At 40.8% G+C, this 20286-nt stretch overlaps 1 protein-coding gene across 1 annotated transcript in view; it reads right to left on the bottom strand.

Annotated features, from left to right (window-relative positions):
* Positions 1 to 10743: 10743 nt before the first annotated feature.
* si:dkey-110c1.10 (unconventional myosin-Vb) overlaps positions 10744 to 20286 on the bottom strand; it is a 44214-nt gene continuing 34671 nt past the window's right edge. Inside the window, exons 34-37 of the mRNA XM_034179191.1 lie at positions 16681 to 16978; positions 11803 to 11977; positions 11630 to 11710; positions 10744 to 11537 (exon numbers count right to left, since the gene is read on the bottom strand). Of these exons, the coding sequence (XP_034035082.1) occupies positions 11376 to 11537; positions 11630 to 11710; positions 11803 to 11977; positions 16681 to 16978 (716 nt within the window). The 3' untranslated portion in view covers positions 10744 to 11375. The remainder of the gene's footprint in view (positions 11538 to 11629; positions 11711 to 11802; positions 11978 to 16680; positions 16979 to 20286) is intronic.

The raw sequence follows: 20286 nt of genomic DNA, 5'->3' as shown, positions 1-20286 counted from the left end.
AGGTGCTCAGAGTAAAGACAAAGTGAGGACGATCCCTAAGCACAACAAGAACCACTAAAGGCTGCAAGACCTCAAACATTCCAAACGTAGTGCTGGTACTTATTTCTAATACTTTAAAAAAAAATTCTTCTTACATTCTGCCAAAGTATATTTTTATTTAATTATAAAAGATATGATAGATAGATATATATTCAACGGTAGAAAGGATTATTTGTAAGATTATATCTGTCTGCATGGTAACAGAGCACACTGCCTGATACCCACAATGCCTTCTGTCTTGTTGACCCTCATGCAGTTTGCCCGTCTTGTCCGATAGTAAATATACGGACTGATATGTGATGTAAAACAACATGTTTCATCAGAATATGCAGTACTGTGCAAATGTTTTAGACGCCTTACAATGCTGGCAGATTTTTATTAGCGATGCATTCGGGGGGGCAGAAACACTCTTGTGTTCAACATCATCTTGATGTAACTACATTTGTATGAATGTTAGCAGGATATTTTAAGGACACCTAATCTGATTTTGATCAAACATAGCAGGTGCACTGCAGTGATGGACGAGTGGACGTGTGTTGATTTTCATTAGGCTCAATCAACAGTCAGGCTCAGAGGTCAAGGTCAACTTTCCTTCCCCATGAAACATTTTGTGTATACATCTGACACTTTGAAGTCTGGGAGTGACACTTCGATGTAATTTATTTGTGAACTAGAAGCACTCAGAGAGTGCAAACCTCTGCCAAGGCCATGGGGTCACTGACGTATAACATCTACATGCCGTGGAATCATTGAACCTAAAAAAGTCTAACAATGATGTTTGCTCAGTAGTAAAAAAAAAGTTTCATCTGCTGTGACTGGATAGCACGTATCCTTAGCGCTTGGCATCACAGTTTATTGCAACTTGCACCTTTCCCAGAAGCTACTGTCATCTGAGCACTGATATTGATATTGCATGTGCTTATAGACAAAAACAAATAAGAGACAAAATTCAATTTATTATTCAACTAAACTGAAAATATTTGAATTTTTTAACATTTATGAAGCACTTCTCTAAACAAGGCCATAGGGTCACTGACCCTAAAGAGATTCCCTCCTTGGCACAGTGGTCTATTCAACAATTCAGTGTTACAACCAAAACTATGATACATACACTTTTCTTTCCTTTATATTTGACATCCTTGACCATGAAAACATACCACTAGAACTTGGAATCACTTTTATATCTTTATTAGTTCAAAAGTTATTGTATAAAAACGATTTTTCGGTAATGGCGGTTTTCTTCTGGATCTAGCTCCATAACATTTTAAGCTACATCAAATCTGATGACACCTTACTGAATCAGTACAGATTCAGCTACAATTTGGTGTTAGTTGTGCATCTCTAGCTTCATTTGTCACCTCACACTGATACATTTTCTATTTTCCCTATATTTTTGCATATTCTGGATCACCAGATCCGGAATCTGGATCCGATCATCACCAGACTTTGTTGTTTGATAGAACATTTGACTATGTTACACCCTAATTTTTTTCAAGCCTTTCTGCCTTGTTTTTGTGGAGTTAGAAACTATAATGTCAAAATTCCCCCTATCCCGCAATGGTGAAGAATCCTTTAAAAAAAATTCCTGGATCCAGATCGTGAGCCGGATCAGCACTAAACTTTAATCACTTGTTCCTCTTGTCATTTCCAACCACTCCACAAAATTTCATCAAACTCCGTTCAAAACTTTTTGAGTTATCCTGCTGACAAACAAACAGACAGAGACAAACAAACAAACGCGACCGAAAACATAACCTCCTTGGCGGAGGTAATAACTGAGTCATTGAAAAAGTAGAAGCTGTAACCTAAAAGATTAGGGAGGTGGGGGGGTTATTGCTGGACGATATGTCTATGTTCTTGTGCGTGCATGCAGATGATAAAGTTATTGTAAAAACCTACTTATACATCACCCAATTTAATAATAAATTACAAGAAGCTACCAAAAAGAAATGACTGTATTTTCCAGAGTGTATGTCACACCAGAGTATTAGTCACATCTGTCCAAAAATGTGTCATAAGAGGAAAATAGTAAATATGAATCACATGGTGTTACTGCTCCATGCTACAAGAAGCAAAATTTATTTAATCAGAGCATTAATTATTTATAACTCAGGCACCACATTATTTATTAGAACTGAATGGGCTAATTAATGTTATTATATGAAGCACAAAGAACTCGAGTAACCTGCTTCTTGTAACCAATGAACAGACAAAAAACATCTGTTCGGAGCTACATTTGTGCACATTTAACTCACTAAATATAATTAAATGTTTCAAAAATCCTATGCACTATCAAAACATTGGAGTTAGCCTTGCCTTAGCCTAACTGTCGGCGCCATTGCTGTTTTGCCTGACCTACAAAGTGCGAACAAGTAGAGTGCACAGTAGTATGAAGTTTACACACGTTCCCTTTAATCAAGCACATATGACACTTATTTCTTCTCTTTATTCAAGAGTGTGATCTTTCAGTTTGAGAGCATGATTTAATCTCACTTCTTCTCAGATACCTTTCTCATTCAAATCTTATTCTTCCTCTTGTTTCATAGTGGTTGGCATCCACTTTAATGGTACGTTACCATTACCTTCTGCTCCACGGTGTGGATCAGACCATATCTCATTCAAATCAGTGTACAAGAACAACTTATCACATGTGTAGACAGTGCCATCTTGTGACCATAGATGATAAGACAGTATCTATTCCACACATACGTTGCTTCAAAATATGTTACAGGATCAGCCAAACAAGTATGATTTATAGTCTGGAAGATACCATATGAAATTTGATCACACATGTATTCATGCATCCTTTTCATTATTTAAAAATTTTTCAGGCACATTAAAGAAGCTACCAAAAAGAAATGACTGAAGTCTGGGAGTGGCATTCACACTCTCACAGCTACAGTCAAATTAGTCATCAGATCACATAATCTGCATGTCTTTGGACGTGGGAGGAAGGCGGTGCACGCAGAGGGAACCCACAAGAACACAGGGAGAACATGCAAAATCCACTCAGAAACTGGCACAACTGTACAACTACGCAATAAAACAAATTTATGCTACCATTCTGGTATCGACTAAAATGTTTGCACAGTACTGCATGTGTGTTCTCCAGGAGACACAAGTATGTTCGGAACGCGCTACAAATATTGACCTCATGTTGCCACCCGTGCTGCTCGTTACAAATGTAACCACAGAAAATAATGTGTCTTTTTATGTTCAGTAAAATGCATCTGACTTGTTGAAATCCTTTGTTTAAGCAGGCAGGTAAAAGTGCTCTGAGTCGTTTGCTTTTTGGCAGCCCCAGTGATTTAGCAGAAGACATCAGCAACATCTAGTAAATCCTGAATTTCAAGAAACTGATATCTCGAACAGGATGTGTGAGAGCTTACACCATCACAGGATTCCATCACTAACAGCCTTAAAGCTACAGTGTGCAGGATTTCGAGGCGTTTATGAGCAGAAATGTAACATAGTATTCATAACCCTCATTTTTATCAAATGTAGGATGATACATACAGAGAAGAAAAGGGAACATGCATCCCCTTCACCAAAGAAGTGATGATGTTATGTTGTGACTGGCGACCGCATAATGCAGTCTTCAGCGTTACCACCAGGTGACACTACGTCCTAAACACTGTAGCTTCAAGTGCCTGTGGACATGTGGAATCACTACAGGATGTTCAGGGAGACTCAGAAAACACAGCAGGACTTCCCCTTATTTAGAAAAAGTTAGTTTTCCAAATCTAAGCCTGCTCCAGATGCATAGTGTGAATGCACCGTTCACTGCATGCGGGCTGCAAAACACCACACCCTGTAATCCAACAGAGCACAGATGACTGATGACTTACTTTCTCATGATCTGGCTGCGGGTGCTCTAAGCCTGGGTGAGAAGTCAGACCTCTGCTAAAGGGCTGCAGATCCAGACCGTGCCGGGTCTGGCACTGACATTTAAAGAGGACTCGTGGTTCTTTCTACCTGTGAGGCTGGTCAGTGTCCATGCACAGCTTTAGAAGCACAGGCTCTTAACCGCACCCAAAACACATTCATAATGCTGATCAAGTCTTTTTATAATATCATTGACAGCACTTCCACATCAAAATTGCATTCCTGCTTCGCTCAAGCTTCTTGAAACTACAGTCAAATTAACTGTCTCTAGCATCTGTCTTCATTGACTGTATTTTCACTGAATGCTCTTTTGTAAAATGTCTTTATTTATCTGCTGGGTTGTTTGTATGTTTACTACAAACTAAAGTCTTTCAGGAAAGAGTATGCTGATGTTTGAATGATAAGTGGAATATCTGGTGATTACAGGGTGTTTGATTTTTCTATTTGCTTATCTGCCTCTTTTTTTTTTTTTTTTTTTTTTTTTTGAGTTGCAACAAAAGAGGGCCTCTTCCTCTCAAGAACTTGATCTTGGCTAAACAACTTTTCAGGCCCCAACTCTATTCAAACAACTGAACTCTATGCATCGATAACATCTATGTGGATTAGTCCTTTTTGAAGCAATGTTTACAATGTGGATTATTACTCTTATTATATCAGCACAAGTGTTGGTCTGGTGTGTTGGAAATGCTTGTCTCTGCTGTAACGGGCACCTGGTTTGTACAGAACAACCATCCGTGCTTTTATAAATAGCTCCGATCAAATGACGTGATGTTTGCAGCTCATTGCTGACTGAACAGGTTGTAGTTCTGCTGGAAGTCATATAAGAACAATATGTTGTCAAATGAATACCAGGTTAATGTGCTTAATTAAATGAACTGGACCCGCATGTTCACACTGGCACAACTGTACAACTACACAACAAAACAAATTTACGCTACCATTCTGGTATCAGCCAAAACCTGGGCCAAATACAGGTGAGAGCAGGTCTTAGAACATGCACCAACCACCCTTGATTGTGGTTGGCCACAGTCCATTCCCACCTTCCAAATGTAGCCTTCTATCTCCTGCAGCCAGGTGATATGATGGTGTCCCCTTGGGCTTTTCCAGTTGCTGGGGTCCTCCACACTGATCCACCCCCATGCTGGAACGTGCACATCGTAGCCGACATTTCCTCACAAAGCAAGTGTGCCTCATCTATGGCCATCCTTCTGTCAATTTTCTTGAACCTGCTTTTTCAAATTAAGAGTCACCGGGGCTCAAGCCCACAAGTCGCTGGGTGAGAGGCGGGGCGCACCATGGACAGGCTGTCAGTCTTTCGCAGGGATAGCACATAGACAAAGTCATTCTCACTCTCACAGCTACAGTCAAATTAGCCATCCGATCACATAGTCTGCATGTCTTTGGATGAGGGAGGAAGCCAGAGCACCCAGAGGGAACCCACAAGAACACAAGGAGAACATGCAAACTCCACACAGAAAGGACCAGGTCATAAGTGAACCTGGGACATTCTTGCTTCTTGCAACAGTGCTAAGTTTTACTTAAGGATTTTCTGGAGAAACCCAGTACCAAACACATTCAGTTGTTGCCATGGGGCATTAGTTATCGTCCAAGTTTCAAAACCATATGGTAAGACAGGAAACAAAAGGCCCCAAAGACTTGACCTTCTGTAAAGGCATCAGCATTGCTAAATAAATTGGCTGAGTCCAAGATGCCACTTAAAGCCTGGACCTTAATCTTGATGCAGGACAGTCACGAGCCCAGATACTGTGACTCCTCAATCAGCTTTTCAAATGCTGATGTCAGAGGAGACACTGATTCTGCCAAGACTACAGTGTCTGTAAAGTCCAGGTGAGCAAACCTTTCATCACAAATGAAGGTACCCAACAAACAGACACTGAGTAAAGTCAGATCCAAGACACATCCCTGACTAATGCAAGAATTCACTGAAAAGAGGTCAGAATAAGCTGGTGATGATTTCCAGAACCTTGCTGGGGATCCTGCAAAATCCTCTGGATGTTCCAGAGAGCAGCTTAGTCACCCAAATCAAAACATTTGAGAAAAAAAAAAAAACTGCAAAAACACACATCTGATATTCATGCTCACACTCATTCAGTACATGCAGAGTCAGTGTGTGCTCAGTGGCTGATGAGCCAGACTACTCTGATCACTGAGTAGCAAGTAGCTGAGACTGAATCCTGTTGACAGCAATGCATTCCTATCAATCCATCCAAATGAAGATCCCTGCATCTTTACCCACCTGCTCACAGATTCTTCTAATAAATTTCCTCTTATTGAACCTCAGTGCCATCACAGCCCACTTTGTCAAGTCCTTATCGAGCCTGGAATTTCCACCAACAGATGCACTACAAGTCCTCTGAGTGATACTGGAGTATCCTCAGTGAGAAAACACCTCCTCCTATAAACATTGGCTGATTCCAATGAAATCCAAAACAGCTTTCAAAGTCCTGTCATGAAAATCCATGTCATTTGGGTGATTTATTGTAGTCATTGTTTGAAAGTACTCTACCCATACTGTGGGCAAACATCTTTGAAACAGAGTGAGATGAACTGTGGGACACAATCATCCCATGAGAGTATGAGCCATCTCCTTAGCTACACATCCAGAACTGTAATGTCATGTCCCATAGTAATAATCTAGATGCCAAAACCAGGGTCCAGCAACTCATAGCCCACAAAGTCATGGAGCATTTTGACATTTTCACCATGGTTGCCAGATCCATGGAGACCAATACCTGTAGCTGCATTGACATCACCCATGGCAAAGGAACATCACCTCCATCAATCATCAAGTAAAGCTCCATCACTGATGTATCATACACTGCAGTCGTAGCATTGACTGAGACAAGCCGGACACCCGCAGAATGCCTAAAACTGAGTTCTATATCTGGTGACATCTGACACAATGTCAGATATCCATCCAGCTGTTCTGCCACAGCAACTTCCAGTCCCTTAGTGTGCAAATATTGGAATGACCAAACCAAAAGTAGGTTTATCCTCTCACCAAGATGTGGCAGCTTCCAGAGAGCCTCAGATGATGCTGGCAATGTAACGCGGAGCTTTCAAAGCTGACAGCAGTGGATGATGGTCATTCTGGCTATACGAAGGAATGCTCCAAGTGCCCAAATGCATGAGCAGCCTCACGTTTGTTCCTGACCACAGCCACACAGTGGAGGACCCCTCAGTACTGCCCAAGTCGCCACGTTCCAAAGACAAAGACCTTTGGTGCCCTTCTAAATGGGTGACATGAGAAGTCAGCAAAATTTCTCCCACTTCCTGATGTTGAATTTTGTTTACAAGCCACTTCATGGCTTTCAGTTGCTTCAAATAACCAAATTTCCATATACATAAATACCTTTTTGAGTACTTATACATTAAAGGCTACAAAATAATTGAAATCTGTATTTGACCCAGGTCTGGTGTGTTGAAAGTTTTGGATTCTAACATTGCGTTTGAAGTCTTTTTATAGCAGACATACAACCATCACTCAGCTGAAAATGCCACGAAAAAATCTTTATTGCTGTTGACAACGACACTTTAGTTTGGGGAATGAGGTGAAGTTTGTGTGTGGATTGTAATTAACCAAGTAGCCAAACTGGCACATGGAACAGGAATGCACACAGATGGTACGATCGATGGAGAAGCACAACGAAAAGCACAGAGAAAAGTGGACAAGCATGCTCCGTCCACACAGACAGACAGACAGGGGTTCTGTATCTCCAGAAATAGTGCATGTGAAGAAACATTTAACAAAAAAAAAAAAAAAAACTTATTGTGCCAGCACGCATAATAACTCGGTGTTATATGAAAACTGTTGTTGTCTATATTTTGATATTCCAGTATTGTTTTCTATTTTTCAAATGTCTGTGAATATATAAATATGTATTACTGATGCTGTGTAGTGGTACAAAGTACTCGCATGAGAATTTTTTTTATATACAAGATGTTTCTAACATTTAGGTTTTTTTCAATTCTGATTGTTCTTATGGGGGGTAGAGGGTTCTGGGACATCAGTCTCATTATGTTTCTGCTTCCAATAAAATATGGGAAAAACTTACAGTTGAATTTTTTATGTTGTCCTCTTTGTTGGTGACTTAATCCTTTATATAGAATTTGTGGCCATTTAAATTCCTTGCTGAGCTACTCCGGCTGTAGTAGTAGTTGTTGTACTAACAATAAATTCATAATAACAATATTAATATAAAAGGATAGAGGGTCCCTCTGCTTACATTTCTGTTGACATTGTGAGGGTTTTTCCACTTCACATCTTTTCCAATATTCTTATATCCTGATTGCTGACCTTCGGTCATGATCTTTGATTCTGATCACTCGTTCTTGATCCCGATTACTCAGCATTGAACGTTCCCTAGCACGTTACGTTTTTGTTGATGCTCGCTTTAATCCTGTAATCAGGATCACAGGAATCAGGATCCAGGGAGTGATCCTGATTTCTGTGATCCTTATTTCTGAACTTAAATCCTACTAGCATGTTGCCCTTGAGGATCCACGGGCTCTAAATTGGGTAGTGTTTATAAAATAGGTAGCTAACATTTTTCAAGGGTGGTAATAAATTATGCAAAGTTTCTGTAATGATTTTAACTGAAAGTGGAGGAAATTAAAATAGGAAAGTTCTGTGAATAATTGTATTTATTATTTGATACATTTAGTTGTCATGTTTTACAACAGGCATGGTTGAGATATTTCCTTTCTTCAGCGCTTGTCTGGTTACCAGGGACCCATCCTGAGCTGCTTCGTGCCGACGCGCGAAATCCTCCGCACATCTTTCATTACAAAATCTCCTGTAACAGTGGAATGTGCCGCAAAAGTGCTATGTCCAGCTCTGTTGCCATTTCTGTGGTAGTCACATGATGTCCCGGATCAACACAGCATTCAGTTTAGAAATGATCTGGTTGATCCAGCCTGTCGCTGTGGGCCGTCTTTAAAAAGGTTTTAACAGTCCATAATCCGCGTGACACCGACAGAATCTTCACCGATATCCAACTGAATCTATCGAATGGTTTCCAACTGCCTGTCTCTAACAGTTTCTGAAAAAAATTTCATGGAGCAAAGCGGCAGTCTCTCAGCAAGATCTCAGACAAAAGAAATCTGACGGGAGGGGTGGACCAGTGCTCACTCAAAGCCTGCCCACAGGCGAATGATGCAACCGACAGGCGTGGAAAAACTCACGCATGCGCATGAAGGTTCAAGCTTGGCTGATGCAATCACACGTGATTCAAATCCATATAGTTTTTGAAAAAAATAAAAAGGTACGATACTTTTTGGACAGACCTCGTACATCCATTGTTCACTGTTGTTACCTAATATCCATAATTTCTCCAGAAATATTTGTCCTATCAACTTTCTGTTTTTGCAGTGTTCATCATGTCAGCTCTCCCCAGTTTGCCTGTGTTCGAAGGCGACCTCACACACACACACACACACACACACACACACACACACACACACACACACACACACACACACACACACACACACACACACACACACACACACACACACACACACACTGCGTGGAGGAATGAAGACTGAACCAGAGCTTTTAGCCTTTTTTTTTTTTTTTTTTTTTGCATTCTGCCCCATGCAGGTGCTTTTATTTTTACACACCCACAAACAGAGATGGTGGCGGAAGACATCAAATGCACTACAATGCCCACTCATGGTAACAGTAATATGACACCTAACTAAACTCACTAAAGCAATTGAAATACAAAAACACAATGAATCAATAATTAAACTAACATGAGAAGAAGCATGGGAGCCTCAAAGGTTTTTAAACTGCCTGCACACCGCGGTTACGAAGCCACTCCTCCATTTAAAACCTCAAAAATCCCTAACTCCCACGGTGCATTGCAGCACAATGTCCATTATTCACTGTTGTTAGCTAATATTTCTAATTTCTCCAAAAACATTAGTCCTATCAAATTTGTGTTTTCACAGCGTTTATTCTTGACATAAAATACATAAACATACCAAACAGCAAATGTCAGCTCTCCCCAGTTTCTCTGTGATCAAAGCCATACACACACACACAGAGGCCACTTGGCTTTTAATATATAGATTGCTGTAGTCTTGTAATCAAGATCAGCAGGATCAGGATGCAAGATCAAATGTAGGATCTGCCCCTTGACCATAATCAAAAGAGATTGTTTAACCAGGTACAGTTAGTGAAGTTCCCCTTAAGGTCAAGTTAAGCTGCAAACCTGAACCTGGTCGCTCTTTTAATGTGATCACTGATCTTTGAATCTGAATATTAATCTTTGATCCACGAGAGTGGCTATACGCCCAACCGTTGGGTCAAAGTAAATACGCGAGCATATACGCCCAACCACAACCGACCAATGAGCGCGCTTGTAAGCTCACTTCTGGTTTCAACGTGGGAGGGAAAAAAGGCAGATATTTTCTCGCTGGCTGCGGGAGGGTTCGCAGCCCGCTGAAGAGCTGTAATCTAAAGTGGTTCTGTTTGGCTCATCACACCCAGGGAACAGTGTCAAACTAACACCATCTTACAGCCAACAAGCAGCATTTTGTTCAAAAACTGTTTCGTCGTCGTTAACAGGCTTCCGTTCAAAATGCTTATGACGTTTGTCTGTTTTCATCCATTGCGGTGTTTTTGCAGTAATTAAAGACTGCGCCATTAAATGTGTCAAACATACGCCACAATAGAGCCTTAAAAAGTGGTGTAAAAAACGTAGTTTAGATGCACAAAACATGTCAAATACATGATCACGGTTGGGCGAATAAGATAAGACATTATATTTATCTGCCCAACGGTTGTGCATGTAACGTTCAATGTATGACTTATCTGCCAAACGGTTGGGCGAATAAGGTAGGACATTATTTTTATCTGCCCAACGGTTGAGCGTATAGCCTTTGCCTTGATCCACATTGCAAAACGTTGTGTGAGGTCATTGAGTTTCGATCCTTATCACTGATCTGTCTTCGATTGCTGAACTTGGAGCTTTGTACCTGATTGCTGACTTCAGAAAGTGAATGCTGATCCTTGATCCCAACAGCTAGACTTTGAAAATGATAATTACACTCATCATATCATATATTTGTGATATTGTAAGGCTATCTGAACAAATTTACAATTATACTACAATTCAATATGTAGAGTTCAGCTGTATAACGTCAGCATAATTGTGATGTGTAATTGCTGTAGGATTTTCAAAGTAAAACTGCTTCAAAGAAATGAAATATTCAGTGAATTACTGAGAGCAGACTAACTGCTATTGCAGGTCTGGCCCACTTTCAAGATTTTTCTTGTACCTACCAAAAACTGAGAATGAAAAAGTTAATCAAAAAACACTTGTACCAGCTGCTCAGTATCAAATCTGTTACTACGGGTGGTTTTTGCATCAGGCCCAGTGTTAGAATACCAATAAGGTTGTTTTAAAAAGAGAATTTGCCCTTTAAGTTCTGCGTAAAAAGGAGATCTTGAGGGAGTCTGGGAGGTGTAGCTGGTCGGAGCGGAGCACAGGTGGAGGAGTGTATGGGAACGTGACAGGAAACACTCTCCTTGCATCCATGATGAGCAGCGGAGCCTGGCGGGTGGAACGGCCTTTCAGAAGTCCCTGAAAGAGCAAAAACAACAAGAAGCGAATGAGATGGACCTTCGCTTTGGCAAACACGTGCACACACATACACACACAGCTATATCCATTACCTGGACAATCCTGATGAAATTCACGGTGACCTTTTCATCGAGGTCACTGTGGGGCGTGTAGAGGGTGAGAATCTTGGTGATCTGTCAGACAGAATAAGAGCAGAGAGCCGTGCGTGCAGTCAAAAAGAAAGAGCATTTATTTCTCTCTTCTCCAGTACAGGTGAAAGACCTACCTGCTGGCTAGACAGGGCGGTGCAGGTGTCAACCAGAGCCTGAGCCTCTGCTTTGGTCTTTTTTCCCAGCTGCAGCAGCTGAGTGGCCTGGATCAGCGGCTCCAGCGTGGCCACAGCGCCTCCTGCCTGCACGCCGCGGTTACGAAGCCACTCCTCCAGCAGGCTCACATTATAGCTTGGTGAGAAATTAAAGAAATATTAACCCTACTCAATACCAACTCATTTTATTTATTTATTTATTTATTTTGTCATTTCAGATTTTGTCAAAGTATAATGTGTTGTTTTCTGTGATCCTCAGAAAAAATGCTGAGCACTTTTTACTTGGTTGGTTCTTCTTGGTGACTCAGTCACTGTCCATCAAGGATGCAGATTTAAGTGAAAAAAAAATTACAACATGTTAATATAACATGAAGGTACTATAAATATATGAAATTCATTCATTCATTTTCTATACCCGCTTACCCCAGCAGCCACAGGGCGAGAAGCGGGGTTCACCCTGGGCAGGACACCACTCTGTCGCAGGGCCACACACGAAACATAAATATATACGTAACAAGAGCAATCAGAGATTTCTGAGGTCAAGGCTTTTCTACTTTTTTTTTTACTAATGGCCCAATTTCATGGCCTTAAGAGTGTGCATATCATGAATGCTTGGTCTTGTTGGATTTGTGAGAATCTACTGAATCTACCGGTACCTTGTTTCCAATGTAACAATAAGAAATATACTCAAAACCTGGATTAATCTTTTTAGTCACATAGCACTACTATTATTCTGAACACTACTGTACAACCCCAATTCCCATGAAGTTGGGACGTTGTGTAAAATGTAATTAAAACAGAATACAATGATTTGCAAATCCTCTTTAACCTATATTCAATTGAATACACCACAAAGACAAGATATTTAATGATCAAACTGATAAACTTTATTGTTTTTGTTTTGTTTTATTTTGTTTTTTTTTATTGTTTTTTTTATTGCAAATATTTGCTCATTTTGAAATGTATGCCTGCAACATGTTTCAAAAAGTTGGGACGGGGCAACAAAAGACTTGGAAAGTTGATGAATGCTCAAAGAACACTTGTTTGGAAACAGGTGAGTGTCATGATTGGGTATAAAAGGAGCATCCCCAAAAGGCTCAGCTGTACACAAGCAAAGATGGGGCGAGGATCACCACTTTGTGAACAACTGCTTGAAAAAATAGTCCAGCAGTTTAAGAACAATGTTTCTCAATGTTCAATTGCAAGGAATTTAGGGATTTCATCATCTACAGTCCATAATATAATCAGAAAATTCAGAGAATCTGGAGAACTTTCTACACATAAGTGGCAAGGCCAAAAATCAACACTGGATGCCCGTGACCTTCGATCCCTCAGGCGGCACTGCATTCAAAACCGACATCATTGTGTAAAGGATCTTACCGCGTGGGCTCAGGAACACTACAGAAAACCATTGTCAGTTAACACAGTTCGTCGCTATATCTACAAGTGCAAGTTAAAACTCTGCCATGCAAAGTGAAAGCCATACATCAACAACATGCAGAAACACCGCTGCCTTCTCTGGGCCCGAGCTCATTTGAAATGGACAGACGCAAAGTGGAAAAGTGTGCTGTGGTCTGATGAGTCCATGTTTCAAACTGTTTTTGGAAATCATGGATGTTGGGTCCTCTGTACAAAACAGGACAAAGACCATCCAGATTGTTACCAGCACAAAGTTTAAAAGCCAGCATCTGTGATGGTATGGGGGTGTGTTAGTGCCAATGGCATGGGCAACTTACACATCTGTGACGGCACCATCAATGCTGAAAGGTACATCCAGGTTTTGGAGCAACATATGCTGCCATCCAAGCAACATCTTTTTCAGGAGACTCCCTGCTTATTACAGCAAGATAATGCCAAGCCACATTCTGCACGTGTTACAACAGCATGGCTTCGTAGTGAAAGAGTGCAGGTACTAGACTGGCCTGCCTGCAGTCCAGACCTGTCGCCCATTGAAAATGTGTGGCACATTATGAAGCACAAAATACGACAACGGAGACCCTGGACTATTGAACAACTGAAGTCGTACATCAAACAAGAATGGGAAAGAATATGACCTACAGAGCTTCAACAATTAGTGTCCTCAGTTCCCAAACGCTTATTGAGTGTTGTTAGAAGGAAAGGTGATGTAACACAGTGGTAAACATACCACTGTCCCAGCTTTTTGAAACGTGTTGCAGGCATCCATTTCAAAATGAGCAAATATTTGCACAAAAACTATAAAGTTGAACAGTTTGAACATTAAATATCTTGTTTTTGTGGTGTATTAAATTGAATATAGGTTGAAGAGGATGTGCAGATCATTGTATTCTGTTTTTATTTACATTTTACACAATGTGCCAACTTCATTGGAATTGGGGTTGTAATGATTTCGTTACAAATCTTATACATTGTACAGTTTGTGCTTGCACAATTGCCCATGTTGTGTTTGTTGGCTGTGCATAATTACCCTGAGATTAACATCATAGGGCTGACTATGTGTATAAACATCCTGATATTCATAAGGGCAGTCAAATAACCAAAATAGCGTATTCACAACCACAATCATGATGAAAACTACAGACTTGACATTTCTCCGAAAGACACTCTGACACCCTCCACACACCCTCCACAAGAAGGGTCAGCCACAGGAGGTCATTGCTAGAGGGCCTGGCTGTTCAGAGTGCTGTATCAGAGCGCATTCATGGAAAGATGTCTGGAAGGGAAAAGTGTGGTCAGAAAAGATGCAGAAGTAACAGGGACGACGCAGCCTTGAGAAGATTGCCAAGCAAAGCCGATTTGAAAACATGCTAACTTCACAAGGAGTAGACTGAGGCTGGAGTCAGTGCGTGAAGATCTACCGTGCACAGGTGTGTCCGGGAAATAGGCTATAAATGTCACATTCCTCGTGTGAAGCCACTCCTGAAAGAGAGACCATATCAGAAGTGTCCTACCTGGTCTCAGGAGGAAAAGAAGGTGCCCATGACTCAGTGGTCCAAAGTCTTCTTTCAGATGAAAGAAAATTTTGCTTTTCATTTGGAGATCAAGTTCCCAGAGTCTGGAGGAAGAGTACAGAATCCAAACTGCTTGAAGTCCAGTGTGATGTTTCCACAGTCAGTGATGATTTGTGGTGCCATCATTGGGGTCATCTGCTTTTGTTGGCCCACTGTGTTTTGGAAAAACCAAAGTCACTGCAGCCATCTACCAGGAGATTTCAGAGCACTTTATGGAGAAGATGATTTCCTTTTCTAGCAGGAAGTGATACCTGCCCACAGTGCCAAAAGTAACAGTAACTGGTATGTTGACCATGGTATTACTGTAGTTGATCGACCAGCCAACTCGCCTGACCTGACTCTATGGGGTTTTGTCAAGAGTTACATCAAATCAAATCAAATCAATTTTATTTATATATCGCCAAATCACAACAAACAGTTGCCCCAAGGTGCTTTAAGGCAAAAGCCATACAATAATTACAGAAAAACAACAACGGTCAAAATGACCCCCTATGAGCAAGCACTTGGCGACAGTGGGAAGTGGGAAGTTAAATGAGAAAGACCCAACAATACAAATGATCTATCAAAGCATCCTGGGCTTCCATAACACCATAGCAGTGCCCCAGGCCGATCGCCTCCATTCCACACCTCACTGATGACGGAATTCTTGCAAAAGGAACCCCAACCAAGTATTATAGTAAGCACATAATGAACATACTTTTTAGAAGTTCAACATTTCTGTATGATGATTTACTTATTTATTTATTTTTGATCTTATGAAACATTCAAATATACTTTTTAGCTGTAAGCTGTAAATATCAAAATTAAAATTTAAAAAAAGCTTGAAATATTTTAATTTAAATTAATTTAAATTCACTTTCTGAAATAACTGACAATATTGAACTTTTTCACAGTATTCAATTTTTTTGAGATGCACCTGTATTAAACATTAGCTTCTGTGATTACAAGATTCTTTAAATGTCATATTATTGAATTGAGAGTTGTTGTTGTTGTCCTTTCAGCTGCTCCCGTTTGTTCAGGGTCACCACAGGGAACTCAGCTGTATCCGCGCTGGTATACGTTTTATGTCAGATGCCCTTCCTGATGCAACTCCAGTTTCACCTGGACAAACACACACAGCCCCTGGTGTTCCCAAGAAGTCTCCCATCCAAGTACTAACCAGGCCCACATGGGATCAGGCTGACACAAAGCAGATATTATTGAATAGAGAGTATTTTCTTCAAATGGTTTTACTTGTTTCATTGAGCCTGAAAAAACATTTTGAGATATTTTTCTTTTTCTTCTTCTTGTGATTTATACATACAAACATCTTGGATCTTGGAATTTTAATTTTTATGGGAATCCGTGGAAGAGTTCAGAAAGCAATTATTTGCTTTGAGTGACCCTCTACACACAGATTATAACTCCTTCACTCACCCAGTTATCTACATTTCATTCATTTTCTTTGCCCACTTATTCATCGCAGGGAAGCTGGAGCCGATCCCATCAGCCACAGGGCGAGAGGCGGGACACACCCTGATCAAAACGCCAGTCTGTCGCAGGGCCACAAATAGACAAACGGACACATTCACACACACCGAAGGACCATTTAAAGTGTCCGATTTGCCTAATCTGCATATCTTTGTAAGTGGACGGAACCCACACAAACACAGGGAGAACTTGCAAACTCCACACAGAAAGGACCAGGCAGGAATCGATCACACAGCCTTCTTGCTGTAAAGTTTTCAGACACCTTGTGCAGTCACAGGTATAAAAACTTTTGTTGTCTTGTTGTCCATCTGCCTCATTAGTGCATTTCAGATGTCCTCGGGCTCCTTCTAAAATAGCTGCCATGTGTGTAGGTGTCTACCGTATCTGCATCCCTCGACTCCAGCAGCACACGTCCTTCCTCAGCAGCAGGCTGTTGAGGGCAGAGGCAGAGATGAAGTAGGTGAGCTGGCGGAGTGTCTGCTCCATCAGGCTCAGGGGCAAATCCTGATGGGAAAGGGCAGCGTGAACGGCTCCCAGCTCCCTCAGCACTGATGCCATGGTGGGAACATCACCTCCTACAGTCCTGGGGCCTGATCCAGCTCGCTTCCTGGACCCTCCGAGCTTCACCCCAGAGCTAGACAGCCATGAGATATTCTCACCCTCCAGCAGGGCGGGAACTGAGAGAGAGAGAGAGGAGGAATAAGTGTCTGCTTTGGCTGCATACATAATTATGGGATTGTGTGGAGGAATTCAATTTTGACATTTAAAATGTGTGTGGGGGTGGGGTGGGGGGGTGTAAGAAAATAACTTCATTTCACTGAACTAGATGTCACACAGCCTTGCTCACTTTCATTTTGTTTCATAGCTAAAATCATACAAAATCCTTTCTGCTCAGTTATGTGGAGGTATGATCATGTTATTTTGACTTTTAGAATGTAACTGATGTGACACAAACACAGTAAATAGTGATTTTCCTTTATGAATTCAGTTTAAAAATGGGCAGAAATGTTCAATGTTTCCACATTTTATGTTACAACCTTATTCCAAAATGAGTGAAATCATTTTTTTCCTTAAAATTCTACACACACCCCATAATGACATTGTGAAAAAAGTTTTTATATACACTCAACAAAAATATGAACGCAACACTTTTGGTTTTGCTCCCATTTTGTATGAGATGAACTCAAAGATCTAAAACTTTTTCCACATACACAATATCACCATTTCTCTCAAATATTGTTCACAAACCAGTCTAAATCTGTGATAGTGAGCACTTCTCCTTTGCTGAGATAATCCATCCCACCTCACAGGTGTGCCATATCAAGATGCTGATTAGACACCATGATTAGTGCACAGGTGTGCCTTAGACTGCCCACAATAAAAGGCCACTCTGAAAGGTGCAGTTTTATCACACAGCACAATGCCACAGATGTCGCAAGATTTGAGGGAGCGTGCAATTGGCATGCTGACAGCAGGAATGTCAACCAGAGCTGTTGCTCGTGTATTGAATGTTCATTTCTCTACCATAAGCCATCTCCAAAGGCGTTTCAGAGAATTTGGCAGTACATCCAACCAGCCTCACAACCGCAGACCACGTGTAACCACACCAGCCCAGGACCTCCACATCCAGCATGTTCACCTCCAAGATCATCTGAGACCAGCCACTAGGACAGCTGCTGGAACAATCGGTTTGCATAACCAAAGAATTTCTGCACAAACTGTCAGAAACCATCTCAGGGAAGGTCATCTGCATGCTCGTCGTCCTCATCGGGGTCTCGACCTGACTCCAGTTCATCGTCGTAACCGACTTGAGTGGGCAAATGCTCACATTCGTTGGCGTTTGGCATGTTGGAGAGGTGTTCTCTTCACGGATGATGCAAAGGAGATGTGTTGCACTGCATGAGGCAAATGGTGGTCACACCAGATACTGACTGGTATCCCCCCCCAATAAAACAAAACTGCACCTTTCAGAGTGGCCTTTTATTGTGGACAGTCTAAGGCACACCTGTGCACTAATCATGGTGTCTAATCAGCATCTTGATATGGCACACCTGTGAGGTGGGATGGATTAGCTCAGCAAAGGAGAAGTGCTCACTATCACAGATTTCGACTGGTTTGTGAACAATATTTAAGGGAAATGGTGATATTGTGTATGTGGAAAAAGTTTTAGATCTTTGAGTTCATCTCATACAAAATGGGAGCAAAACCAAAAGTGTTGCGTTTATATTTTTGTTGAGTATATATATTTTTGCAACTTTATTAACAATAATAATAAAAATAATACGAGCTTCGCACCACGAAGCGCTGCAAAGCTCGCTCATGGTACGGGGTGTCCTAAACAGGAAGTGCCAATTTTCAAATCCACAGTAAAACAGGAAATGTTCGAATTTCAAACACTTCCTGGCATGGGTGGAGCTAGAGTGGAGGCCGGGGTTTCACTGGACTGTCCTGAAATCTGATTGGACACAGATGATTGACATGTCACAGCACCATACGTCTGGTTGAAAGAGCTGCATTTTCAAATCTGAGTCACACTGACTGCTAGGTTCCTCCTGTCCAGTAGTTTGTGCCGTGTACCACAAAAAGTTCTAATCCACCTTAGTAGAAGAAGAAAAATGTTTGCTCCAGATTTGAACTGAACACGTCAATTGAACTATGGAATTCTAATCACACCAAACTTACATTGGTGAGTAAACAACCGTATTTTATAACAGAAATGAGGTCCAGGTTGTTAAAAGCAGCATTTCTCCTTTAATTCGGGTAGCCTTACATACACGTTTAAACTAAGGCAGCAGCTTGTTCATATTGGTTTATTAGTGCAGCAGATAACTGAAACAATCCTTCAAATGGTGATACAAGCATCAAACTCTGCACAAATACAGCTGGAGCAAAATTAATGGAGCAAATTTAACTTTTGACCCCTGTACAAACTGAAACTGACCTTTGTCACCATTCTTGCTGCTTTTACCTCAGAACTCCATAACATTCAGTCACAGATTGTCCAAACTGTACCTTTTTTGGAATCTTTATGATCAGGCAAATAATGTGTAGTTTTCTATATGATTGGAGCATTGTTTAATTTAGACCAGGTGTGGGCAAGTTGTTCCAGAAAGGGCCAAGAGGGGGCAGGTTTTCTTTGCAGCCACTGATTCCACCAGGTGATTTCACTGGTTAATATCACTTTGAGCAGATGGAATCAGTTAATCAGTGAAATCACCTGGTGGAGTTAGTGGCTGCAAAGAAAACCTGCACCCTCTTGGCCCTTTCTGGAACAACTTGCCCACCCCTGATTTTGACCCCTGTGTAATTCTTCAATTGACCCCTACCTGGCTGCCTATTGAAAATTCAAGTGGCCAATCAGTTTTTTTTTTTGTTGTTTTTTTTTAAGAGTTCATGTCTAAGGATTATTTGTGCCAAATTTGATGTTTGTATCACCATTTGCAGGATTCCACTCTAAATATTCTCTTATCTGCTGCACTATATATAAAAATAAGATGCTGCTCCTCAGTGTTTCTTAGTTGCCCTCAAAAGTATTGGAACACTTGGTATTTCACACATTTTAATTTGTTTATTCTAGTTCAAATACATTTTTTTCTAAAATGATCTTCCTTAACTCAAACTGAAAGCAAATGTCTACAACGTGATATAAATTAATTAAAAATATAAAATCCAGCTTCCTGATGAAGTGGTGTAGAGGAGGATTTTCTTAAAAAGAAGACCTGAAAGTTCAGCTACAATTTGACAGAAAGTACATTTGAGATGAAAGCCTAGATTTGATGTTTTGGTGAAAGAAACTTTTGTATTTCTTCATAATTGATGTAAATAAAGTCCAAGACATATTGTTCATGTTTCCATCCCCTGACTTGTCTGAAGAAAACTGGCAATAAAACTGATTATTATTTACAGGTTTTATCAAGTTTTAGAGATTTGCTTTCAATTTGAGTTTGAGGAAAATAATTTTAGAAATTTTAATTATTTTTTGTTG

This window comes from Thalassophryne amazonica, chromosome 10, assembly GCF_902500255.1.
Source record: "Thalassophryne amazonica chromosome 10, fThaAma1.1, whole genome shotgun sequence".
In the NCBI taxonomy this organism is placed as follows: domain Eukaryota; kingdom Metazoa; phylum Chordata; class Actinopteri; order Batrachoidiformes; family Batrachoididae; genus Thalassophryne; species Thalassophryne amazonica.
The sequence above is the reverse complement of the archived record's forward strand: the minus strand, read 5'-3'. Positions and strand labels throughout refer to the sequence as shown.